General features: G+C 42.1%; 1 protein-coding gene across 8 annotated transcripts; it reads right to left on the bottom strand.

Annotated features, from left to right (window-relative positions):
* Positions 1–9: 9 nt before the first annotated feature.
* Positions 10–27873, bottom strand: LOC141797097 (CUGBP Elav-like family member 2). Of its 8 annotated transcripts, none has more exons than XM_074678513.1 (13): positions 27608–27873; positions 14995–15191; positions 11216–11298; positions 9609–9657; positions 8950–9084; positions 7939–8018; positions 6566–6727; positions 5406–5469; positions 4659–4793; positions 3971–4096; positions 3372–3548; positions 3047–3190; positions 10–2470 (listed from the first exon to the last, which is right to left on the bottom strand). In XM_074678513.1, exons 1-13 carry the CDS (start codon positions 27718–27720, stop codon positions 2343–2345), a joined length of 1593 nt encoding a protein of 530 aa, XP_074534614.1. In that variant the 5' UTR covers positions 27721–27873; the 3' UTR covers positions 10–2342. The 8 variants fall into 8 exon arrangements, with proteins under 8 accessions (XP_074534614.1, XP_074534613.1, XP_074534612.1 ...); XM_074678512.1 differs by having other exon boundaries at positions 3047–3193; positions 27608–27872; XM_074678511.1 differs by having other exon boundaries at positions 4659–4796; positions 27608–27871.
* Positions 27874–27997: the final 124 nt, after the last annotated feature.

Raw genomic sequence — 27997 nt, 5'->3', positions numbered from 1 at the left:
TTGTGTGTAAAAGAAAGAAGGTTAACATTACAGGAAACTATCTCATGTGAATTCAAAAAACACTGAGTTTGACACATGGGCACTTTAACAACAAAATCAAACAAAGAGACATTGTCTGGCATCTGTATGATTAACAGATAATGTAAGTTGTCATCTTTCAACTTGAGGCATCCAAACTTAACCAAAGTGAAACAGCCATTAATTCAATCATTAATGGAAAAAAAAATCACAGAAAATCTACAAGACGTACCGTGGAGGTCGAACACTTAGTTTTCTTTAACACAGGAAGAAAAACAAAGTCTACACACTGTGACCGTTAAAGAAAAAGTACTTTTTTTTTTAAACCAGAATTTAAATTACAATTAACGCAGAGGAATTTTTGACTTAAAGTGTGTTCTTAGTTTACTAGAAATGTGGTCACATAGATCAAACTGAATTTTAGTCCTCTTTAAAAATGCAGTACACTGAGACCCCCCCCACACACAGATGACATTACAACATAATCTACAAAAAACCCAAAGTTTTGCCTGGGTTCTGTTAGTTAAATTCTATAGATTCAATGGTATAAAATATAGGTAATCTAAGTGTGCATTTAAACCACAGATTGTCTATTTGTGAATCAGTTCTAAAAAAGTTGACTCATGTAGGTAGTCATTTCTCTGAACAGAGCAAATGTACCTTTTATTGTGCCATCAATAGTTCAAAAAAAGGTAAATACACTGGATATTTTCCTAAATGAAAAGAAATGTTTTTAAATAGCCTTGGTGTAAATCTTCACACTGCCCGCAAAATGTAGAGATCATTACAGAGCACTGAGAGGGCTTTTACTGGTCAGACTTTTAAAAGTGTTGGTAAGTGGTCTGTTTTTTTTTTTTTTAAGAAGCCACCATATTGCTAATGGCACCAAATAGCAGAGCTGTGTGCCGATCCCTGTATTCAACTTTCAAGTGAACTTTACTGAGAGAGGTAAAAAGAAAGCAACATAAAAAAACAAAGCTTAATTAAAAATAAGAAATCCCACAGGTTTTTAAAACATTCGCAAAAACAAAAAGGTCTCTTAAATGAACTCAACGCAGGTAAGTTTTCACATTGATTTGCTTGACCTCTCTCCCACCTGTCACATTTCTATACAGAAAAAAAACACCAAAAAGAAAAAAAAGATATACATGCAGAAAAATCAGGTTGAGCTAAGGTCAAGGGTCAGTGGGTGGCCAGGTATTGGTCAGGCGAGCTTAGAGAGACATCACAGACAATGGTGGGATGATGAGGCCAGGAGTTTGGCTTGGCTTTCAACATCATGAAGACATGCTAGGCTAATGATGAGCAAACAGGCATGGAGATTTGTTCTAAAAAAGGAACAAAAACGTGAAAGGAAGAGACACAGAGAGAGACAGAGAGAGAAGAGAAAGAGGAGAGAAGAGAAAGTTAGGGGCACAGCACAAGAATCGTTTAGCCATGAGGCACAAAAAAACAACAAAAACAAATCACCACATACAGTAAAGACAGCGCATTAAACATTTCCCCCCCTTCTCACTCCCCTGACACACAAAAACAATACACAGATTTAAGGAAAGTGACACCACCAGGACATATGGCAGAGACTCCAACATGCACAAACTGTATACTTGGCACCCAAAGAGATCCATCTAGAGCCAGTCCCTTACGGGAGACTTGGAGGATGGATGGAATGACTTGAAGAGGTTGTTAATAGAGAAAAGAGAGAGGTAGCCTAGCTGGACATGGCTTACAAAATGACAGAGAGATAGAGAGGGAGACAGAGAGGGCTAAATGGAGGGGAAACAAAGATCGAAGGATTTAGAGTGCAAAAGATTTTCACATTGATGAATGGGAAACGAATGAGACAGACAACATGTAAGAGGTCAAACACAGGTTGAAGGCTCTGGGCTCAGGGACTGCGTGACCTGACTGCAGCCCTTCAACACAACAGCTGATCCTTAGTCAACCTGCCTCACTTGACCTGAAGGCAATGAAATGGTATGGAAACACTCCTGATGCTCTCCACTACGTACAGTGACTCAAAATACCTCCAGCGAACACTGACTCCAGTGATAGTCATAAATAATCATATACATTAAAATATTTAATCCGACTCAAATAACATGATAAAACCGCAGGAATGAAATACAGCAAAATGTGGAAAGATCATCCCAACCACTTCTTTTTTTCTCTTTTTAACTTCAGGAAGTCCCACTTCCTGCTTTGGGCTCCTTTCCCCCTGCCCCCCCTGAGTCTCTGCTGTGTTGACCTTGGCAGGAGGGTGAACTTACCCTAGCAGTGCTAGCATTAGAGCTGGGGAGGGGGGGGAGACCCCGGGGCTAAGATCAGTAGGGTTTGCTGTCGTTCTTGGAGCGCTTGAGCTGAACCTTCAGCCTCTTCATTCCAATCTGAAACCCGTTCATGGCCTGGATGGCAGCTTGGGCAGAGACAGGATTGTCGTAGCTGACGAACCCTGAGGACGGAAACGTGGGGGAGACGCGTGAAACCAAAAGAAAGGGCATCCTCCTGTTACCTCATCGTTAAATAACCAAAATGTTTTAGATCACATGCAGCTGGAGTTCTTCGAAATCTGGTAAAAATTGAAAGGGCTAAACTTCTTTGCTTGAGGCTGTCAGAGAGGAAAAAATAGGAACTCTTCACACCACTGTGGAGGATTTCTATTTTTATGTGCCCTGTAGGAGGGGCTGCCCTGACTGAAGTTGAGGTCACATTGCTTTTTACTTCAAGGACATGCTGCACAAGGTACGATCAATTAACACTCCAATTTCTTTTGATCTAGGACTAAATCTATATTTGATCTTTAATGATTCACTTCTTACAGAGTAAATACCAGTGCATTACAAAGAGTGTATGTAGTGTCTGAATTTCACTGTAGAGCCAATTGAGGGTAGTTTGACTCAACAATGTTCACACAAACAACACAAAAATCATCAGTTTAATTTCATTTAGGGGCTAAAGTCTCAGTGGGACACTTATGTTGACTTGTTTATAAAAGGCTTAAAAAGGCCAACAGCTCTAAATCACTTACCGAAGCACTTGCTCAGATTGGTCTGTTTGTCGATGAAGACTTTGGCAGAGACCACATTTCCAAAAGGCATAAACATCTGCAGGAGATCCTGGTCCCCAAACTCCTGGGGCAGGTGGTAGATGAACAGGTTGGCACCCTCTGGCCCTACTCCATTTGGTAAGAAAACCATGAACTCAAGTTAGTCAACAGTAGAGTTTGAACTCAATATTATTCTGAAAACCAGAAAACAGAGGGTTGAAATGAGGTGAAAATCAATCTAGAAAAACAAGATGTGTGTGAAGATGTGATGCTGGCCTGTGTTTGTGCATGCTGGCAAACTTCTCACCTTCCTTCTGGCTGCCAGCGATGCTCTGCTGCAGGAGGGACTGACCGTAGAGGGAGGGCAGGGCAGAGGCTGTGTACTGCTGCATCCCTGAGTAGGCCTGGGTCAGAGCATCCATGGAGCTGGCTGCTGACCCATTGGCCATGGAGGCTCCCAAGCCTCCATTCATGCCCCCCATCCCTGCGAAACAGAGAGATTTATGTGCTGTGCACTTACAACTCAACCAATTTATAACTTGGATAAAGTGTATTTGGGTTGTTATCTAAAGCTGTACATAACTGAGAACACCAGGGGGCAGAAAATCATTCTCAGCCTTTAGCTTGGCAAGTTCACACCCCTTCCACGTTATCAGGTGCAATAGAAAAAATGTTGTACTGTAGAAACCTTATGCAATACAGTGTAACGACTGAAATATATTCAATTTTTAACTTCTTAACCTCAACAATAAGAGTTGACTAAAATCTGGGTTCTTAACATAATGTTTCAGCAGGCTGCACTATGCTTTTATCAAATCTAAAAAGTATCTGAATATTTTTGCTTTGTTAACATGACACAAAACTATACATTTACCTTATTTTACTCTTTCAAAAAGACAAACTTACCACCAACGCTGCCAGTGAGGGCGTTGAGATTGAGGCCCACAGAGGTCCCTGTGAGACCCTGCAGGGTGCCCAGGGAGGCCAATGTGTTCATGGCAGCACCAGCACTGGACCCTGCTGTTGAACCGGCTGTTCAAAGAGAACAAGAAAGGACATATGGGTTACCACCGGGAGGACTTCCTCATTCCCCAAACATTCTATATCTATCAAAGAGTCTGGCATCCTTACCCAGAATTGTTCTGGTTATGAGAGGATGACACAGCAGTGAGGGGGCAGTTAAAAATCTGTCTCTTAACGAGAAGAGGTCATTACCACAGCGGCAATATGCTAAACTCAGACAGATGGAGCCAATGTATATTTACACAGATTAAAGGGAAATGGGGTCTCTCATAAAATTTTATATGAGGGTGATTAACTCTCATAAAATAAATGAGGAATGGCTGAGGGCCATTATGCAAATAGCGGGTGAGGGAGGTTTTCAGAGCAGTTAGTGCCATCACAGCAGCAGGGGGACTGCTTTCATTTAAATGTTAAGTGTAAAAATAACTTTACATAGTGACCAGGCGCCTGCAAACAGGGCTCTCCAACTAAACTAAACAACAGAAGTCATCAACGACTTCCTCCATGTTTAATACCGAATGAGCAGTTCATGCATATCCTTCAAATTTAGCTCTTCCTGCTGTTTAATTACCAGGACTGGCCAAGGCTCCCAGGGCTGCACTGCTTGAAGAGAGGGCGCTGGTGGAGGTTGGGCTGCCAGAGCTCTGAGCTGCAGCCGCAGCAGCAGCTAATGTGGCCAAGTTCTGCAGCTGAAGGGGGTTTACACCTGCTGGGAGAACAGAAACAGAAACAGAGGTGATTATCACCGACTTCCAAAAGAGGAAAAACTAACTTGTAAAAGTTTGGTGCTGTGCAGTCTCCTTGATATCATATCTGCAGGATACAAAGGTATGTGGCATGAGGCACGTTATAGCAATGGTCAGTTTATGATCTCATCTTTGCTTAAAAATTAATCTTTTATGCCATCTATCTACATGAGCATCATCTTATTTTTCCTTAAAATGAAATCATTTCAAATGCTCATTAAGACGCCATAGCACTGGAGGTTTTGAGTGACTATAACGCAGAAAATGCGTTACACTAACAGAAGTAATTTCCAACACACAATGAAAGCTGTACTGTGGTTATAGACTCTCAATGTAAATGCTCTTTTCTTCACAGGTCTATTGTGTTTTAATTTCACTTAGTTACAGTCATGTGCTGTGTTTTCCTGCAAGCAGCCAGCACAGGCCAAGAAAAAACAGTGCTGATTACTGTTGCTTTGATCTCATAGGCTAATGTGATTTACTGCAGTGAAAACCATGTGGGCGTGCAACACTTAGTCACAACGCTGGTGACATAAAGAGTGTCAGTCTGTTCGTTTAGAAGATGAACTTACCTCCTAGCCTCTGAATACTGTTGAAACTGCCCTGGTTGCTGCTAGATGTGGCCTGCTGGAGCAGCTGTTGAGGACAAGGAAAGACGACATTAAGTCAAGAACCAAATGGGGAAACCATCTTGAAGAATCCAGATATATAAGTCTGATTTTAGATCAGTGTGAACAGTTAAGTGTTGTCTCTATGTTTCTTTACAGTGAGGATGCAGATTAGCCATTATAGTATTTGCCTAGTTCTTTTACATGTCATTCTAAGTTTGTGGAAACTAGATAAAATACTTTAATCCAAATCTAAATTTTTCCAGGAGAGCAACAGTAAATGAGGCATTGGTTGGGAGGTGCACAAAAAGGCAGGGGCATTTTCATACAGAGGAATTTGTTGAGATTTTAACAACCAAATGACAAAAAAATGATCCATTTTACTCAACCGAAAAACAGATGATGAAACTTGTTTTTTTTTCTGAACTGAGAAGGTCACATGATGACTCAGTATCTGTGTTTGTTCCTTGCTTATTGGCTCAGAATCAGAGCAGCACATGCAAGTCACATGCTGCTGTCCCTGAGCCATTAAATTCTTAGTTAGAGCTGAGGGAATGGCTTTAAAGTTCACATTTAATTATGCTGTATTCATTTATATTACAGTTTATAAAACTTTAATTTGAATTCATATTTTTTTAAAATGGTTCAGGCTTAGAGTAAGTTGATCTTGACACTACTTTTCTAAGAGCTTTCATCTTTTCCCACTACTAAGAGACTTTTTGTAGTGTAAATGTCCGCTCTGTTGTTCCCATGACTGTAACTAGCGTCGGTTAAAGAGAAAGCTGAAGGGAAAGAAACCTGTTCCTGAAACGGTTTCATATTTTCTGTTTGTGCTGTGACAGGTTGGGCTGTTTAAACACGGACTTCAACATTGTGCAAGACCAAAAATAATCCCCCACACCAAAGTACATCCTCAAAAAAACATTTATCAACCTCATTTTTCCAACTATTTATAACATGATTATTAACTGTAGTAATTTGTAACTACTTTATATCACCTTTCACAGTGTTTCACTTCTTTACACTATCAAGACTTTTTTTGTAATCTTACTCATCTTGTCCCTGACTTTATCTAATCCATCCATAAGTTATAATACAATTCAGTTTGTTTGAGAAACACTTACTGCCAGGTACTGCGGTGTGAGGGTCCCAAGTCCAGCCAGGTTTCCCCAGGAGGAGGCGCTATTGAGCTGCTGAATCTGCTGTACTAGCTGCTGCTGCAGGCGCCGCTGTTCTTTATCTCTCTGTGTGTCTGCAAACTTCACCACCAAAGGTGAGGAACAGCCCTGGAGCAGTGAAGAGGTCAGATCCGTCAGAACAATTCAGGGACATTGAGAGATTCAAAGTTTATCAGCTTATGCTAATACACAGTCATTACCCTGAGTTTTTTAAAAAAAAAGGGGGGGGGGGGTATCATCTACACCTCTTGACATTTTAACATTATTCCTGTAGCATTCATATCAAAGCTAACACAGAAGACATCTGCCATGCATTGCTAAGCCAGGCCATTCCAGAGAGGGGCACAGGATAATGCCGCAGACAGTGAATCTGTTTAGCACTCTGAGGAGCTGAATGGAGTCCACAGACAAGCAGACAACAGATGGAGACAACACTTATAACATGACATTCAAATGAAGATATGTCAGCAGACATTAACAAGAAAAAATGCAGTACATCATACACACACACACACAATCTCAAACAGTCACATATTGTTCAGACAGACGCACTGACACAAGGCATGCGGTGCAAAAATCCTGAGAGAGTTGAGAGCTAGACAGGGATCAGGCTGGACAGGGAAAATGGCTTCTGCACCAGCAGCACCTCCCTTGGCAGCAGAGGATTTTGGAGGTTGTGTAAGGGTAAATAGGTGGCACCACCACGAGGGCCTGCGTTTACACTGGTAGGACGAGTGTTATGTTTGGATGGGCTGCTAATTAGACTTGGTCTGATGCTTCACTGGGGAGCCTCTGACCTGCTAGCTGTCAAATTACTGCTGCTCCACTTCCAGTAAGACACCATTGGCTACACACTGACATGGACCCAGTTTTTGCAGAAATCTCTCAGGATAGCTCGCTGCACCAGTCTGGGTTAATTCATTGTTAACCTACATTTGATAATGTGGATTCTTTTTCCTGTGGTCCAAATAATAGATTGATACTAACAAACTATGGCTACTGTGCTTGAAAACGTGATCATCATCAATGACAGAGACTTTTAGTCCAGCCCAAAATATGAGATGACAGCAAATTGTGTCCAGTTAGCTCCAGATTCAGTATCTGTATGAGAGGCCATGTTTCAATTTTATTCACTTATTCTGCAGGCAACAATGTAATCTTGTAATTGGCAAGAGTGGCTTTTGGAAGTGGCTCATGCTCTTTGATGAATGGATGCCATCTGCTTGGGCAGGTTCTCCATCTTTTCAACACAAGGGGGCAGCAGAATGTATGAGAGGGGAAGGGGGAAAATGAGAAATAGGTGCTAAGGGGTACAGTACCTCCATAGTCTGAGAGTGATGCATGGTTTTGATTGCATTCTGTGCCATTGCCCTGGTAGCAAATGTGACAAACGCACAGCCTGTAGGGGGGGAACAATAGGAGAGGGGGAAGGGGGAGGAGGGAGGGACAAGAAGAAACAAAACAAGACAAAAGGTTTGGACAACTCGTTATGAACCCCAAAAAAACACATTACAGTACAGAAAATGGCAACTCCCAAGCACACAGAACCACCCTCACTGGTTAGCACACAGAGAAAGAACACAACAAGGAGAACAGTAACACGTGTCACATGAGCACAGTGATCGACGGATTAAATTGCCACCCATAGAGGCTCAACTACGAGGTGAAACAGTAAATGTGACTATATACACATAAAATGCACACATAAATACACACTGAAGGCTTTGATTTTCTAAAATGTGTAAGATCTGAAAACATCAAAGGGGTCTTACGTCCATTTCAAATTAAAGTTGCATCACGTACCTTTACTTCGAAAAATAGGAGCAGAATTTTATGGGGAATGATCTTTGCTATGAGGTTGAATCATACACATCAGCACAAGAGCCTCGTGCTGCCTGCTGTCTGAGGCTGTGTGCAGTAGAGAGGTATGTAGGAGATGCAACGACAGGCTAATTCCAGCCTTTGTTGAGTGTGATGAAGGAGGCGGTAAAGGAGAAGCTGAACTGAGTCGAGCCGCCTGCCAGCTGAGCCCACAAAACACCAGCAGCCAATGGTTGCCAAGGCGACGGACCATTGTGCCGGACAGCGAGTGAGGTGGCCCTTCACTGTGAGATGTGGAGGCTGAGTGTAAGAGTGACGAAGGATAAGACTATGGGGATGGAATGGGTGCCACTGGAGGTGAATAGCACTTGATTTGGGGGAGGAGGGGGTTGATGTGAAGAAGTAGGGAGGGGCCTGTATGAATACTCCGTGAGAATATGTACTCGAGCTATGCTGAAGGCGGCAGGCTGTGAGGCTGAGAACACTGCCTGTGCTGAGAGCAAACCTACCTCTGCTCTGACCATCTGGTCCCCGGAGGATTCGGCACTCTTCGATCTGTCCGAAAGACGAGAACATCATTCGGATCTCGTTCTCGCCGTATTTCTTTGAAACCATTCCAATGAAGAGTTTTCTGTCCTCTACAGCTGCACGTGGATAAGAAGAGAGCAGCTATTCAGTCAAAACCCAAACAATTGTTCAGCTTTAAAAAGAAGCAGCTAAATCAAGTGTTAAACCATGCAGCTCTCTTTTTCTTAGTGCTTCAACTTGTGCCTCTTACTTAAGGTGCCAGTCTCTTGCACAAATCTCTGCAACTCGCAGCTTTGTTTGCCTGACTGTCAGTTTCTCCAGACAGATGACTGTATCATCCATTTGTGCTGTCCTCTAGATCCTCTATACCTGGCTGTACTCTTCTTCCCTTGGTGCCTTTTAAAGCCCTTAATCCTCCTAACCCCTGACTCTATATAGAAAATTGTGTATTGCTGTGCATTGCCTGGAATAAGTCCCTCTCAGGTCTTCGTTTCTGCATTAAACAGCCCTACAATCCAGCCCCCTTGTGTTTTTTTGTTAAATCTCACACCCCCTTTGTCAAGGCTAAATCTTTCCTTTCATATATTTTCCTGCACCAAGAATACCTCTGTCACCCTGAATTTCAAATCAAACTACTTACCACTTGTTTTCTCACTGTCAGCGGGCTTCATCTGGATAGGATGATGCATCTGAAAAAAAAACACACACACACACAGTGTAAACACAATAGCCTTCCAGTCTTTTAACAAATGCAGGTGCTTGGTGTCATATCTTTGCTCTCAATCCTACAATCACCACCTTCAATCAATCTCTCTGCCCCTTATGTTCTCTCACTCTGAAACAATCATCGCTCACCAAAGCCAGGTTCAGGAGGAAGTGTCTACGAGTTGATGGCAGGGATCAAATTCTGCAGTGTTCCATTTCACTTCTAGCTGTTCTGTCAGCTTGAATCGGTGTATTCTCTCTGTCAACACTGCTCATCATCTTTGGTACAATTTAAGAAGCCAGTTGTTGAGCACAGGAGTTCTCTGTTCCTTAAACTTGACTCAGTTTCTGCTTCATTGGGGACGCTTTTCTTCAACCCGGTGTGGAAGAAGACACAGAGCTGGGTCTGAGTGCTGAGAAACCTCACCTGACTCAGCCCAAAATCTCTGTATGACAATCTTTCTTTGTGTTGTGCAAGAAAATGAATGCAGAACAATTATTTTGGGTTTACTGAATGCACATTTACCTGCTCTATTCTGTAAAAGAGGAGGAAATAATGCAGCTCATGAAACGCCTGAGCAGTTTGTACTTATGAAAAGTGCTGGGTTTGTTTTTGACAAGCACTAAAGACAAGCAGACAGATGGCCCGCTCAGTATGGGCACTGGCTAGCGTTGCTGACCGAGGAGAGCGAGGCACATAAGGGAGAGAAAACTGGAACAGGGAGACAAGCTTTTCCTACTGTCACGCAAACAGAACTCAGTCACCTGCAGTCAATGCCAGTAACAGTATGACTGGGGATCGGGATTGGAGAGCTGAGCTGGTAGACCACACATTATTTGAAATGTCTGCCTGATGGATGGACCTGTGCTGAAGAGAGCTACGACAGTGTACTCAGCCTGATACCTTCATTTATCAAGGAGGTTCAATATTTACCTGTAGCCCCACTGACAACAGCTCCTTTTCTGATAGACTGGGCTATTGATTTAACGGACTGGAGGAGCTGTTAGGTATAGATTTAATTGATAGGATGGAAGAGTAATTTGGCGCTCTGTATAGGCTGGGAAGATTTGTTGAGGTTTAATGAGCAATTGCATTTATTTCACTTGACTGGGCTTTAATCTCTTGGGATTAATCAGGTAAAGAATTACGAGTCCACAGACTGCGGTGTAAAATGTCTTCAACTAGCTTCTTTTATACATCCAACTTTGGGAAATAAAATGAGGATGTGCATCAATGATTCATAAAGACAAGCATTAATATCTTGTCCTACTTTGTGGAAATAGGGCCCTGTGCTGCCCAGTCAGGCACAATGTACCTGATACCTGCATGTATGTGTGAAAGGTCAGCTGGCCTGTCAATTCAGTGTGTGTTAAGGTCCAGGGCAGCCCTCAGTGTGGTGTTAGTGCAGAGAAATTTTTCAGGACAGACGTGCAGTTCAGTGAGCCGAGAGCTCATTATCGGCCGGCACACAGCTCACAGTCTGCACCGGGGATGTAGAGGGGCTCAAGCAGCTAAAAGCAGCCCATACTGCGCTTACTCACCCCACTTAAGGTCTTTATGTTGTGCAGTGCATTCTGGGCCTCCAGTGCAGCTTTTCGTGTATAAAAAGTTACAAAACAGCATCCTACAGAGAGAGAGAGACAGGGACAAAGAATGGGCGGGAGGGGGGAAAGGAGACAAAAACAGCATTAAAAAACGCAGTGCATACAGTCATTTAATGTAATCCAACCACTGCTGCAGAGCAGGAAAGACACTAAATGGATGAGCGAGTGCTCTCTGCATATGATAATAGGAACATGTGACAGGATATTCTTAGCACCATGGTACACACAGCTCATGGAGGAGCTTGCAGCGAGGACATGAGAGTAATAAGATAGTTGAGGGCTGTTGTGTGACATAGAGATGACCACAGGGTTTGATAGCTGTCAGGAGGCAGCGATGCACTGTCCGCAGGTCAGCAGAGCCCAGGCATGCCAGGCCACTGAAGCAACACATCAACACATCAGAGAGAGGGAGCAGTGCCGCATTACATAAGAATCCAAATCGCATAGAAAGATGCATACAGGAGGCATGAAACCAGCACAAAGACACAAGAGGGAGCAGGAGTGGGAGCAAGGAAATGGAATCATGGGAGGAGGGAGGTGGTGGGGGAGGGGGCGCGGTGAAGAAAAGAAGAGCGGAGGAGGGGGAGAGAAAAAAAAGCCTCTCATCCTTCCGTCCCAGCAGACCGCCAGTGGCGTTCCAGCCTGTCAGTTTCACTGGGCTGGGGAAGTGGAGCACTGCAGCGTCTCTGACCTACATAGTGTGTATTATGCTGTTACTGGAGCTCCCAGGCCGTGGGGAGGGCTGTTGAACTCTAATATGCATCGAGCTGCTCTCTTCTCGCTCTCAAAACCAGCTGAGCTCCCGTTCTCCCTTTCTATGCTGCTTAGCCCTGCCTCCGATTTACTGGGACTAAATAAACCATCCAGAGAGGCGTGATGGTTATCAGATGATTTTTTCATGACCTGCAGTAGATGTGACCTAAAAAAAAAACAGTGAATCTGATGGCTCCTCAATACATCCCTGGCAAAGTAAACAACAGAAGTGGAATGGGATTACAGCACTTCCAGCAACAAATCAAACAAAAGCAAGATGACAACAAGGAACGAGGGCAGACTTCGTTGGCGTTGTCGTGTTAACATTTACCCAGAAAAAGCACAGCTACTGGGAGAGGAGGATGGATGGATGGGTGTGTGGATGCTGCTCCAACAAATTCACCTCTCACGGGCTGAATGAGCCAGAGACTGTGATCAGGCCAGATTATCTATTAGAATACATTAACATTGCATTAACATGTCAATAGGCTATCACAGCTGACACTCCACATAGAACAGGGGAGGGTTCATCTCTAAAAGAGGGGCTTTGAACTCTCCTACACAGAACTGCACAGTGCAGCCTGTATACTTATATACACATTGCATAAGAAGCACCCTGGAGACTTTCTGGTATACCTTCAAACAGACTCAGTACTGGGTATCGTTTGAAGTGTATATCTTTTTTTCATGAAAAGACCAGGTGGATCAAGGTCTGTCTTTGTAACAGGATGTGTTCTCATTAAGCCTCAATGCAAAAAAGCTTTTTTTTTTCAACCAATAGGCACTGGTAAGTAAGAACCAAGTAGAGATCTTTCTCTTCAGCATGCTGCAGAAAGATGAGCTGCTGCTTTCCGGTTACAGCAAATGTTTGAGATGAAATGTCACTTGACAAGACAACACGGAATAATCCCATTGTGTTCTTTGTTTCCTGCTGAAAAACTGACATTTGAATGGATGGCAGGAAAAAGGCAACATGTCCGTCTCAAAGTAGCAGCATTGTTGTCAGCATATCTTTAACTCAGGCTGGGGGAGTTAGCTGAGCTAAGTGGGCACAATGACATATCTACAAGACTGGACAACCTGGAAACACTTTTAGATTGCTTTCCTCCTAATTCGATTCTTTTATGATTTGTAGGATGCCGATTTGACTTGAATTATGATTGTTTCATATTTCCAATTTTTGCTATTTTCAGTTTGCCTTTTAACACCAGACCATGTGAAAAAGTTGGAATGATGATGATGTCTACAGACTTTATCAAGAGCCATATTTTCCCCAAAAATGTATATTACATGTGAGTCAGTTATATGGATTTATTTAGGGGATCTGACATCTGAACTTTTTTCCAACCCAGCTTTTAAACAAAGACTAAAATGAGATATTTAAATTAGAGCCTGACTGATTAATCGGGCCGACTATGCCTGTCACCGATTAATCGACATCGGCCCAAATGTAGCCAATTATAAAAATTTTTGCTCCGCAGAGATTCTGTGGCTCCTGCTCCTGTGTGTCGGGCTGCACGCTGCACGTAAGTCGCTTTTTTGTGAGATAAACATAGATAAATGGTACTGTTATTTCACATGTCCACCATTATCTAATGTAAGACTATAATTCTGTGTTTTAAAGTCGTTTAAGTTGCTCATTGTGTGTTTACATCTTTAATTTTTTTTTTATACTTACTGTGTTTAAAGTTTGACTTATTTATTCAAGGTGTTTACAGTTTGTTCTATTTTATCATTGGTTTATACTACAGTTCTTATGTTGACAATTTTATAATTAAAGTTCCTTGTTTTAATTCAATAGTGCTCTGTCCCTGTCTTGAATCATATGGGTATTATAATGATTTGTGATTATATACAGTATATGTCCTGTGTATATCAATGAATTTATTATATATATATCAGTCGATATATCGGATATCGGTTGATATATTGGATATCGACTTTTTTTTGCCCCCAGTATCGGTATCGGCGTCAGCCCTAAAAATCCCATATCGGTCGGGCTCTAATTTAAATTTGAAAAAAGAAAAAGAAACAAAAAAAAGACTGATTTAAAATTGTTGAACAAAAAAATCCTGATAGTTAGATACATAGATTTTTTTTCCAGCCCCTACTTTCCATGGATGATTTAACAGACTGTGCCAGGAGCACAGTTTCTTAAGGGCCATAAAAAATGGAAATGGTTTTTGACACAACCCAAAAACCACAGGTTAGGGTTTGTCACAGCTTGGTCTAGCTCAGGTGACACACAACAGTTTTTGTGCAGCTGTGAGCTAGTCCAGTATTGAACCCAGTCCCTCATTAAAACCCCTGAGTGGATTAGAGCCTTTAACCACGGTGAATCATCCAACCATCAAGGGAATTGAAATTTGGGTGACGTTGTAAAACCCAGACAGTAACATCAGGGAAAATGTCGTTTACTTTATTCACCTGCAGTTAGTTACGGGAGACTGAGCACTTCCAGTGGCACTTTGCAGCTCTCTGCAGACAGCAGGCTTCCACTTCACTGTCTCCACTAATTGCAGCCTAAACTGAATCAGTAAACTCGAGCAGCATTTTTAAATTGAGCGCATCGATAGATGTCTTAATGGAAAATTGTAGTTGAGTAACATTTCCTCTATACAATGCTGCTTTTAAGCGCGGCTGGTTGAGTGAAGAGAAAAAAATAATACACAGAGCAGGGATAGAGACAAAAAAAACAATTAAACCCTAAACAAAAGAGTGAATCATCTCATCTGATAGGAAAAACAGCTGCATTTCGAGTGTGGACAAGTAATGTTGTGCAGTGCCTCATAAGATTATGCTATATTGGTATATGTAGCAATAACAGGCTTCAGTGTTTTCGTGCTGACCACTTAAAGCAGAAACATGTAGATGACTGTCTGGGTTTTCCCTTTGCTGAAAAGTCACAGACAATACTTCAAATTAACCACACGTCCCGCAGTCTTCAGCTTCCATATGCTTACCTTTGCTCTGAGGGGGATTCTGGGTGCGATCACGGAGGATGTTGATCTGGTGCACGGCTCCAAAGGGCTCAAAAAGCTCTTTCAATTCTATTTCTGACCAGGAGCGAGGGATCTGTCCCACAAACATCTTGATGGAGTCTGGGTCAGGCTGGTCTAGATGTTCCAGTGACCCGTTCATCTTGCTGCCGTTGCCGTTGCTGGAAGGACACACACACACACAAAACAAGTCTGTTAAGAATACCTCGTTTCACATTTGTGGTTTAAATTGGTGGTCTTATTACCAACGAGGATAAAAACATGACTCTTGAGATTTAAACTGTGCCATTCCTCCTTGTCTGATGCTTTTGCACAATCTCTTATCGCGAGTGGAGGTCGCCAGCATGGCATCTGACAAACAAATGTTATCAGTGTAGATAATTAACAGCCCAGAACAGCTGAGTTTTTAAAATACCTCAAATGTGACAAGGAGGCAGCCTTCAGAGTGAGAGGTTTGAACCAAAAACAATCTGCTGTGAGGAGATTTTACATTTTAAGAGTCACAAATATGGAAATACTGAGTGACATCTGTCAGTCAGGAAGTACAAACAGCACAGTGACGAGAGGTTACAAGACGTGCAAAACCAGTTGTGCTCCAGAAAGGGTCAGGATTATTTGCTTTACACTGTAGAAACACGAGGCGTAAAGAAAGCAATAAGCACTGACATTTTCAGGTCATGAAAGGAGACAAACTATTTTCACTTTCATTTGCTGCATTCAAACTATAAATCTTTAAGCATATTAATTCACCATCAAATGTAATACTTAAAATTATTTGCATAAAAACCTACCTCTGCACAATTCAAGCTGTCAGCAACATGCCTTTTTCAAATTCTTGTAGCAAACATTTACCACATATCTATCTCCAAAAACAGTCAAATACTGTTGAGGCAGGCTGTTGACCTGCAAAACCAAACCAATGGTTTAGTGACTGCTCAACTAGGATTCATTGTATTTGAGGGGAAACCATCCTCTGCATGAGCACCTAACATATCAGGCAACAGAATTTTATGATTTCATTTATACATCAGGACAGAAATAAGGCTGTGAAACCAAATTACTTCCTAATAGAAGATTCAAATCTCCTAACTAAATAGTCTTGACAGTTTGGATAACTTCTATAAGCAATGTAATTCAGCCTGCTCATGAAGCCATGGAGAGGAGTGGCATGCTAAATCGCACTGTTTTCTTCTGAGACAAGCTTTAGGGACAGAGGATCAATATCCAACAGTGTAGCTCTGACTACAGCACTTCTGTCTCACACACACAGGATCAGGCACACAAACAATTCCTGACAGGAGTTGAGGAACTAGATGCTGGGGATGCACCAGACCTAGTCTGGAATCAGGTTTCTGTATCGATACTGACTCTAAAAAGTGGATTTGGTACTGGTGATAAAGGATAGATCTCTTCTGTTCTCTGCTGTTTGGCAGTAGCGATGGCCAAGTACAAGTACTAGAGCATTAGTGCATCTGCAAGAAGGAGAGCTAACGTAGTGTGGATGAGGCTCAGCATTTTAGAGATATTTGACACCCACAATGTTAATGTTGCCTTCTGTAAGACACAAACTCCCTGCTGGTAGTTTAAAAACATGAAAAATAACAAAGCAGGTGCAGGGGTCTATTTTCCTATCTGAGCATGCTCTGAAACCAGCTGAAAACCAGGGAATGCTTTGCTGGGTTTAGCAGTGACAGATGTTACGTGATGGTCTTCACCACAGGTGACCATGTCACATGTCACACTGTCATGTGTTATGACCATAAACTTACAACCTACAGTGGTAATCCACTGCTACACTTAAACCTTAACAGTTAAACTGTTATCCCAGTTAGTTTTAAAGATCAACACGACCAAACTGCCTGTACATCTTTACAGGTAACAAACAGACTAACAGTTTCATCACACATTAATTTTTGGTTAACCAAGTTTTAGATATTTGGTGTTGTTTAACTTTAATTCTAAGTTTCTTGTACACAATGAGGATTATAGGCTGTTCATAGGTCTGTCACGATAACAAATTTTGCTAGACGATAATTTTCGAAAATATTATTGCCGATAAACGATATTATTGTCAATATTATTTTGATTTTCCATTTTTTTCCATTCCATTTTCCATTTTTTCATTGATGTAATTATGATAAATAGGATAATAAAGTGAGTACACCATATCAAAAGCAAGAAACTTTAATTTAAGATTATTTAACTGTAATTAAAAGGTCAGAATCTTTTAAACAAAATATATTAAACAAGAAATATAATAAATTTAACAAACAAGAAAGAGAAAAAAAATACAATGAAAATGAAATGGACTCTCTTTCAGAAAAAAATACATGTCAATGAAAATAATTAATACTAATCAAAAACAATAAAACATAGACCCTGTCTCTAAAGAAAAAACGAAACTCCAAAAAAATCTGTACTGCCTGTCAAACATTTTTAACATTTCTGGCTTTCAACTGTATTGAAGGGCTGCATTTTTGGCAATGTAGCTGTTTTTGTGTGCCCACCATTTGGGGCTTTTATTTCTATTTACTTTGCAGACCAAAAGCCACAGTAAGAGCGGATTGTCAAAGAACAAAGCTCCGCTGCTCCTCACCTTCTTCTTCGTCGCCACTATTTTCAAACAAATGCGACATTTGACGGATGCTCACTCCGCTATAAATCCGCTATAGAACCTATGCACCCCGATGCTAGGAAAGATAGACGTAGTGAGCCATCTTCTCATTCAGCCTCTTTGGTCGAAAGAGAGGAGGAAACCAAACATGCATGCACGTGTCAGTTTATCGAGGCTGGCAAACTTACCGAGGACGTTTTTATTTATCGTTCGGTTAATCAATTTATTGATTATCGTGACAGGGCTAGCTGTTCATCAATGCTGGTACTGAATCAGATCAGTATTGGTATTGATTAGGATTGGTATCAACTCAAGACTTGAAAAATGAATCATGCATTCCTTTGAGAAAACAGGAACAAACTCAAGGATACAGCCTCACACTGAGAAGAAACAAGCTTCGCCCTGATGCACAAAATGTTAGCACAGAGGAGGTGAGGTCAGGCCAAGAATCATAAGCAAAGCAAAGCACTGTTGTATCCTGATATTATCCTGGCACAAAAAGATTACCACAATTGTATCAAGAGCATTGTAAAATCATGACTGCCAAAATATACACTGATGTGAAAGAAGTATTATACACAGACCTCTGGACCCGAGCCATCCATCTCTTACAAATGGAGCCCAGCCGCTCTGCAGAAACACCAAACTCCTTGAGGGACTTAAATGACATGCTAACAAATCACACCTCAGGTTCTTCTTCTAAAATCCAACTCCTCAGAAAGCGTGTTTCCCTCTCCTAGAGGGGGTTAATACATTTGAGGAATGATATAAGACAGACAAAAAAAGAGCTCCAGTGAAACAAAAGTCTCTCTCCGCCGAGCAAGGGGTGAGTGCCCCTCTCCCACTAGCTCCGACAGCGGAATGAAAACAGCACTGCAGAGCTGTAAACCTCTCAAAATCGCTGTTACCAGACAAAGATTTTGCGGTGCATCTCTTCCTGAGGCGCATTGGCGATGGTACAGAGAGTAACCTACGGCTTCTTCACCACAGCAGGGGAACAATCACATATTGTTCCCCCCTGCTGGAGAACACTATTCACCGTTCCTCTACAGCACAATGGGCCAAGTCAGAGTGATGCTTTGGAACACATCGAGGGCTATGTCTGCTAAGGCCACATCACTGGTGGGTGACACCATTTATCCAGATTTGCCCGTGGCACTCCTGACGCCATTTTGCTGAGGGCCCTTCGATGAAATCCCACTGTAGAAAGCAGTGAATACGACGCTTGGAAAATCTGGGCTTGTCTCAAAGAATTAAAAAAAGATGACGATGCAAAGTACACTGCTTTGAAAACAATATCTTATATTTATTAAATACTCAAGCACCCTGCAGCTACACATCGCAGCTACAGCTCCAGAGACAGCTGACAGAATGTAACTGCACACCACATTCCTCAGCTCGGACTGCCATTGCCACAAAACTAACTGTTGCAATCGCTGCAAAAATGTCACAAATGTACATCACAACGACCAGAGCAATAAATTATATTCAATTAAACTGTCTACCATGAAAAATACATACACTATATAGTGAAGGAGTGCAGACAGAGAACACTGAGATTACTGTGACTGCTTCTGTTTAACCTTGAGGAAAAGATGACAAAATAAAACATTTAAAGCTTTATACGCTCAGGTTCTGCTCTATTCATTCCTGAGAGTCAGTTATGGCTGAATGTTATAGTATATAGAGGCACCAGCTGTGTAGTAAGACTGGGCGACAGGACACAGATGGTGTGATTCAGTCCAGAGTTGGTAAAAGTCATCCATGAGATCCTCTAAAGCTCTGGAGATTACTTCGTTGAAGAAGAAAATTTGTATGCACAAGTAGAATATCAGTTTTAAGTTGCACCAGCTGACACAAAGTATTATCTGTCAGTGGACTTAAAGTGACAGGCAGCATCATGTTGTGTCAATATAGCTGTGGCTGTAGGCCAACAGAAACCTGCTGACACACCACTGAAACAAAACACTGTCAACTAGTTTCCCACAAGTTGTTTTTTCAAGTTCAAGTTTGAATTAAAAACTGCTTCAGTGAATTAGCAGAGGATTGTTTTGGTGAGGAGTGATCACACTTAATCGAAACAAAAACAATGTTCTACTTTCTTGATTTTTCTATCGAGTTTTAGAGTCGGATACGGACTCCAAAATCCTGTTAATAATTCTGTCATCACTGCAGGCTCTCCTCCCCGCAGCAGCCAGCAGAGTGCTCCCAGACTGTAGTAATGAAGTCTTTCGCTGAGCTTCCACAAACAGCCGTGCGATGTGGCAGCTCCTCGTGCTCCAAGACGCCCTGAAGCAGCTGACAAGTCATTCAGAGCCAGAGCCGGAGCCAGAGCAGCGACAGTTGCATGCTTGCTGCTGCTGCACCGCCCATAAAAGCAGGTGATTTATCTGGAGCATGTGTCCGTCCTGTTGGTGAGCTCTGACCGCACAAGTATGCCAGCGACACCTTCGCTGTGCCCGTAATAGAAAGCCGGGCCAATTTGCCTAGTAATGCACATGATTCTGAAAGCTCAGCATTGTGCATTTGGACATTAGTCATCCCTAAACCATCAGGGGTTATAGCAACACCACATGGCACATGATTTTATTTTGTCATTGCTGCTCATGGAAAGCAGCCTCGCTGTTGCACATTGTTTTTCCCCTTGCTTCAACAAAAATCTCTGCTTTCTTGACTGCTGGTTGTTCATTAAAGCTGTGCGGTACTTCTAGTGTTAACTATGCAGTTAACAGTGTGGCTTTAATTATAATATTGATCAAACAAGTCTTGTTGGTGCAACACAACACATAAAGCTGACACTCTTTCCATTTTGAGCAATAGACTAATACTCCTTTGCCTGAGGCTGTTTTGGCAACCAGCGACCCACTGCCGTCATCCTTTATTGGGGATTAAAACAAAGTCAGAGTTCACATGGACACTCATAATGTCTCTGAAGAGAGAGGAAAATCAGTCAACTGGAACAGCTGTTTGCTAGTAATACCTTCAAAAAAGTCGCAAGTTGTTTTTTTCTTTCAGGAAACCGATGGCCCTATAAGCTGGTTCAACAAGACACAGAATGCGTCTAATGCCTGGGTAATATCTCTGACAGCTGTCAAGAGCAGCATAAAGGCTCTCTCTTCTTGAAGCCTCTATTTTCTTGCCGACAACAAAAAGAGGCTGAATATTCTGTGACGAGTTGAATAACGTTTCATAAGCTTGGTATAAAAATATCTTCCTGACAGGCTTGAAGTTTCAGCGTTGGAGAATGGTCACAGGAATCAGTTGGAGGATTTACAGAACGTATGCGAGAAGACCACCGAACACGATTTACTCGCTCAAAGCTTGGGTTGGAAAAAGAACTGAAACACTCAACAACCATATGGAGGTGTTGGTTAACACCAGAAGACACCCAACAGGATGAATCTGTTCTATGATTTCCATACAAAGTGTTTCGACCCTAATCAGCGTACTGGGATTCTGATGAGAAGTTATTAAAATATTCCCCTTGTGGAATTATCTCTAATTCAGCTCAATATGGCCTGATTTCATTGTTGCATCTCCCCTGATGAAGACAGACGTGTTCAATCAGCCTCTGAATAGGCCGCATGTTAACAGACGGCTAGCATCTGATGACAAGGCCCGCCCCATTAGCTCCATAATCACACCAAGAGTCCCTGGCGGTTATGGATGACGTTACTAAAGTAAAGCTCGTGTGAAGGAATAAGACACATCCAGCTGAATAAATCCAGTTAACGCCTGTGTCAGTGACGGGCTGAACGTGAATTTAAACCTTCAGGTGAGACTCACCAGAGCAAGCAGCCGCCTTACTGCAGCATCTTAAATGAAGACACCAACAGCTCAGTGAAAGCAGCAATTACACTTGATTACTTTGACAGAGGGTGCTTACTTCCCTTGCTTACTGAGTCATCCATTATCTAAACCTGTGATAGGCAGAGCAGCTTTAACTAATACACCCTCCCCTTTTTTCTTCCATTTTGGCTGCTGTGTGACAGTAATAACTCCCTTTGTTAATCACATCCTATATTATTGACATTTGCAGGGCTGTCATCAATGGTTTTATCATCTTTAAATCTGTGATTACTCTCAGGATGTCGGCTGTTGTCTATGAGATCTAAAGAAACGTTGAAAAGCTCAACATATTTTCTAACAGCCTAAGGGGAAATCTTCAAATTGCTTCTTGTTAAATTAATTCAAAACTGAAAGACTCTGCCGCTACAGTAACAATCATTAATGTATTCAATAAAGAAATCATCATTAGGATAAATACGTGGTTTGAATAATCTGTAGCATGAGCGGTAGGTGAAACTCCCCATATGAAGTTTTATGCAGCAACAGAGGGTAATAAACCTATGAACCTTTTTATTAAAGCACTGCTGAATTTTTTCAGAGCTGCACACAGAGGAGTCCATGGAAATGTCACTCAGTCCTGACACTGGGAGGAAATTGCTAACATTGAAATTGAAGACTACACGGTGTAGAACGAGAATTTCTGAGAAGCTTTCAGCTTCAGAAAAGCATCAATTCAAAGAGAGGTCCTTCTTTTGTCACATCCTCTCAGTTCAGTCCATTAGTGCTACTCTTGACTTGTCCACTCAAGAGGGGCTTTCTCAACCAAGCGGCTGATTGCGTTTGATTTAGGCTGTAATCACTGACTTCCAGGTCACATGGACGGTGAGCTGGACAATGCATTTGTTTTAATTAGGACTGAACAATTGATCAAATTAAAACCAAAATTGCAATAACTTGTATGTAATCTTCCTCAAAACAAGCAAAGCCTATATGATGGGGGTTTTGGCTAAAAACCTGTGAGCCCCAGCGATCCACGGTACAACAGTTGTGGCTGTTGTTCCCTTTATTCTATATGGTTTGTTACTCTTACTGACAACTGAAAGTCAGTAAAATTTCAGTTAACCTTTTTCTTTTTCAATTAAAAGTGTAGGAAAGAACTGTTTATATGCTGACAGTATCCTCTAATGTGTTGGTCATACTATACAATGACTTAGTGCTTTTGTTAAGTGAATAATGCGGAAGATGATTGTCCCCCCAAAACGCTGCATGCTAAATAGCAATATTTGTCCAAAAAAATTGCAATAGATTATTTTCTAAAATCGTTCAGCCCTTGTTTTAATGATGAAAATTTAAATATTTTTGTTCCAAATCTGAAAATAAGACAGACCTTAATGAACTTATTTTATTCCTATCAGTCCAGACTATATCATGGAAGCAGCAAGAACATGTGTCTAATGCAACTGTGTCCAACAATATCTTTTGTTTGCAAAGCCTGCAGTGGAATTTGCTCAACCTTCCATCACACAACCGCAAATACAGGACATGATTATGAGCGTTCCAAGGCTGTGTATGTGGCTCCAGGACAGACAGTCTAGTAATGGATACAATACCAAGCCAGCAGTGGGAGCAGAGAAACAGGTGACAGTCTAGATCAGAGCCCTCAGACTCTCTTGGGTTTAAACATCTGGCGACACTGGCGTTAGCTGTGTACCACCATTGTTGCCACCCTCACAGAGAGGTGAGAAATACAAAACAGCTGGCCCGTGCAGACCTACAGACCCTGTGCCAAGGTACTACACTGGACACAGATCAGCAGCTCACCGGCCACAACAAAAGGGATCAGTGTGACGCTCAGCTTTCTGACATAGCACTATGGCTGGGTGAGCTGCCAATGGATCACACTTAAGCCCTGATAGCCACTCTTACTGTCAACAATCAAGAGGGATAAATCAATCAAATACAGCTGGGAACAGATAATCTCTACCTCAGTGGCCCTGAGTAACATAGCAAAATGTGCTTCGAAAAAAAAAAACAACCAAAATAAAACCGTTTCTATCCCTCATTTGAGTCTAGAAACATCCATTTATCCAGTCTAGGCTTGTAATGAAAGGTATTGCTGAAACCTAAGCGTACAGGTTTTCATTTTTATTATGATGCCTGTTGAGGATGCAAAATTGATCATACTTACATACTTTTTTAGGATATCTGATGTGTACATGTATTTATATCTCTTTTTTTTGCTTTACATTTGTTTTGTTAAAGATCTTTCATGTTACTCCATAGTTTCAACAGTAAAGCAAAATGGGGGTGCAAAATCGGAAATACAGGTAAAAACTGGCTTTGCAGCTATTTACGCCTACCACACCTACCAAATTTTCATGACAAAACAACTACAAAGGAACACCTTCAAAAGAACAAGCACGGTTCTGACAAATCCCTAGGATTTCGTCTACAGAAATCACATGATAAGAGCCATTCTGTGGGAAAATAAAGACAGCACTTAAGAAAGCGCAATACTTAAATTTTAAACAGTCTTAAAAATGCAGGCAGTAGTGCCGGGAATGTTTTTGTCAAACAGGATTAACTGTTCTGTAGAGGCACAGCTGTAATATGCACTTCTGTGGTTGGTGGATGTCTTCTCCCCCCTTGTTTACATGTTCTGTCACAAGGTTTCCATTAATGGCTCAATAATGTAGCAAACCACGTGTTTTCAGCCGTTAAGTAAGGACTCTACACTCAACATGGACGGGGGCACCACCGCTGAGGCTAACGGTGTTAGCTGCTAGCAGGGAGAACAGGGAGGGTCAGGGAGTCCAGCCAAGCCGAGCTGATAGCTCGTGTGCTGCCTGCAAACACGGTTCACTTGAGCTTAGAATAGAATGGGAAACAAAATCACTGATAAAACTGGCGATAGTATACATTATTGTGAAACTTATCGCCAAGTTAACAGTTGTGTAACTCTTTACCCAACGCATGTCTACTCAACCGTTGGTAAATGACGGTTACAAACCAACGGTTTCAAGTCAAAGTAAACCGGAGTCAACCAACTCCAACAGCTAAGAATGTGACATTACTTTAGACGGATTACCATGTAGAGACCAACAGTAGTAATGTTACTTAGATATGATCGATGTTTTTCTCCCCTGATACCGAAACGTGTGATCTTTCCGGAAGCACATGTCACTTGACTAGTGTAACGCGCGTTGTATCCGATATCGTCAGTTAAATTTACTTTCAGTCACTTAGACTGTGTTAACGAACAGGGCCCATACCCAGCCTCCATCTGGGGTGTCTTATGTGTATTCGACAGACTTTCCTTAAACTAACATACCTTGTTTGCCAAGTTAGACAAACTACTACAACTCCAGGTGAGCGAACCGTCATATCTCGTCATGATTAGCAACGTTAGCATCCCAGCTGCCAGTGGAGCTAGCGTTAGCTGACTCCCTACTCGCCCAACGGGGTTGTTTGTCTCTTCAACAAATTCTCAAATGTTTACGGTGTTGGCGACAAAGAGATAGAAATCGCAACGCCTATATGTAGTTTGATTACTTACATTGTGTCGCCTGAAGTCAATAACCGACTTTCGGTTAAAGGGTGGAAATCCAGGTTGTACGTCGAAGTCATGCTCAAAACAACGTCGAGCTATCTAACAATGAGAACCAACGTCCGCTCACTCGCAAGAGGCTCAACTCCGACAACAAGACGGAGCAGAACAGGTGCAGGGGGGGCGTCTTCTTCAAAACTGCATGAGAGGGAGAGAGAGAGGGCACCGATATCCGTCTTCTTTCTTCCTCCTGATTTCCCTCCCTGGTCCCCGTCTGAAATAAAATGAGGCGAGCCGCTGTCACACGGCACACAGAGCTGCAGCAAACCAGAGGCGTGGCCTCCCCAACAAAAGTCTAACCATGCTGCCTCTGAACGCTCCTACAAAATTACCGTAATATCTCTACGGAGACCGGTACGTGGTGTCCTATAGACACTTTATCTGCCTATTTAATGTTCACGAGGTTCGTCTCCTCTGACAATATGTGCTCATAATCTGACGCCTTAAAAGATAGAGAAAACCAAGGCCTATTATTAAGGGAGTTTAGACAGTGGATGAGTCTGGAGTGTAATGACACTGACTGAAGAGCCATTTAAGATGTTCAAATATAGAAACCATGTCATAACCATCAAGATTAATGATGCTGCTCCCGTTGTTTCCATCATATCTCAGGAGTCTAAATTAGGCACCTGGCCCTTATGGAATCTAATTAGCCTCATAAATAAGACTATTTACAGTTTGTTTATTGTGGTTGTTGTGATAGGTCTGTAAATCTCTCCAATCCAAATTGAAGCGATTATACTGCAGTTACTCTTGCTGTGTTGCTTTTCCCCAGGGTCACAGGTCATGTTCCTCATTGTGCTGGGCTGTGGTTCCCCTGGGGGAGGGGGAGCCTATCTTCTTTTGTTGTGCTGGACTTGCAGGGCGAGGCCTCTACACTCGTGGGGGGGTGTGAATGAGGAGGAGGAGGAGGTTGGCTGTTATCAAGTGCTGTTTGCCATAGCAGAGGGGCAGCAGAGGGGGAACAGCCTAATTATCAAACCAATTTATTATTACTTCAGCAGCTGCACAATCCAAAAATATTAATCATAACTGGTGTTAAGAAACATCCTATTCAAGAGATCCAACATAATCCCTGTATCCATGGCAATTTAAACTTGGCTCTAGTGCAGAGTGCGCTCCATTAAACAGTGCCTAAAAGAGACTTGTATGCAGAATGTCATATGCGACCTATTTTACCATACATGCAGGCAAACCCACTTTGCAACATGCATTAGCATTAAGCTTGAGGGACTACTATAAAAAGCAAGTCTAAACCTCTCTGGAGAATCAGGTTTCATTAAGATGGAGGAAAAACACAATAATGTCATCCCATCTGTGGCAATCCACATATTTCCTTTGACTCAATTAGATCTCAGGGGATCTTATTGAATAGATTTGACATAACAGGAGCAGGATTCCTGTAAAGAGATGCTTCTCTTTTCCTCATGGGTATATGTGTAACTCATACAGCACAGTTTAGTTTATTTTTACCATTTGACGCCATACCTCCTTTGAATTTCTGAGAGATTTTTTGGGAATGCAATTTAGAGCCTGATGTCTAGTTGCTGGCACCTTCTAATACTAGACTCCTATTCTTAATCTGAGATTATCACTACTGTAATCCTATCATAATCCCCCCCATGTACCATGCTTTTGTTGTTTACATCAAATGTTTTCCCCTCAATGTAGCAGAACACAAATCATACTCGTCCATCCTTTTCTTCTAGCAGTTAAATTTGCACCCTCTTCGTGACAAGCGGCGCAGTATAAAAATAGGCCAGCTCGAAATCCAAATGGGCCACATCTTTTCTTTGTGGGTATGTTGCCTTGAACTTGGTGGTACACTTTTTCATACATCGTCTGTGAAAAAATATTTTCAGAATGGCGTCCAGCTGAAGGTTTCTCAAAATTAAGAGAACTTCTACTGTGTCAAGATGTTCTGACACCCATGATAACAGTGTCTTATCAGGGCACAGTTCATCTAGATCATTGCAAATTTTGTGATAGCCGTGAATTTGAAAATGTTATTGTTCAAAGATTTCTTGTTGGTTACTGAATGTTTGCAGTGAGGAGGGGAAGGGTTTCAGTAGTCATCTCACACATTTTGTTTTTCAGTGGCCTGTATCACTCATAGACAAACACCTGCATTACTGACACATTCATCTCCTCTTTATTTGCAGTTTATGCCAGCAGGTGCCCTATTATAAATCAAAAAGTGGAGAGAGGTAAATCAAATGACACCAGATTCCCACAAGATATTGATCTTTGTGTTTTGATACAATTTAAAACAAAACCACCACCTCCTGTTTGAATCATTTTGTTGAGTGAATATGGGATTGATCTAAATATCCATACTCATTAAATTCAAACTGATGTCTTCTGAGATTTTGTAAATAAAAAACCTATGGGGATAAGCAGAGGAACACCACCCTCCTCTCACTCACACAGGCACAGCATGGGAGAAGGCTTCAACTGGAAACAATACATCCTATCAAAATATTCAGCCCAGACAAAGAAGCAGTCCAAACACGGGCTGCTCTACAAAAGCCAGCCCAGATTTGAATGAGGGGCCAACCTCAACGTACCTCATAGGCAGGTCCTCATTCCTGACAGAGATCCCGGCCGCAGAGGGGGGACAGCGCATGCTGTTGGCATACAAACTCTGCACCAGAGCCAGCTCAGAAGAATGTTCCAACATCGGTGCTCTGGAAAAATCCACCCGGTGTAATGGACACTTTCTTCTCTTTCCCTCTTTCCTCTATGTGTTTCTCTCCCTTTCTCTTGTCTCCCGCCCACTCTTTCTCCTCGGTTTAGTGCAGCAGAGCGGCGCCCACCCCCTTCGCTGACTGGCGTGGCTGAAATAATCCTCTCTGACAGCTCATCGTGCGCTAATGCATTGTGCTGCCTGCGGCAGCCCAGTTTGCAGACTGTAGAGCTGTGGCCACAGTAGCCCTTTTGCACTAATTGACACCCAT

The sequence above is a fragment of the Halichoeres trimaculatus genome, unplaced genomic scaffold (genome assembly GCF_033239565.1).
Source record: "Halichoeres trimaculatus isolate MK-OKI-2021-1 unplaced genomic scaffold, fHalTri1.1 fHalTri1_scaffold_10, whole genome shotgun sequence".
NCBI lineage: Eukaryota > Metazoa > Chordata > Actinopteri > Labriformes > Labridae > Halichoeres > Halichoeres trimaculatus.
Note: the sequence above shows the minus strand (reverse complement) of the source record. Positions and strands in the feature narration are given on the sequence as shown.

What these genes read in the sequence shown, in the direction of transcription:
- LOC141797097 (XM_074678510.1), bottom strand. Translation starts at nt 27,720, where the DNA reads ATGTTGGAACATTCTTCTGAGCTGGCTCTGGTGCAGAGTTTGTATGCC. An exon ending in GAATCCCCCTCAGAGCAAAG is followed by an intron (nt 11,299 to 14,994) that starts GTAAGCATATGG and finishes CTCTCTCTGTAG; the next exon opens with GATGCTGTTTTGTAACTTTT. An exon ending in CCTCACTGGCAGCGTTGGTG is followed by an intron (nt 3,549 to 3,970) that starts GTAAGTTTGTCT and finishes TCTGTTTCGCAG; the next exon opens with GGATGGGGGGCATGAATGGA.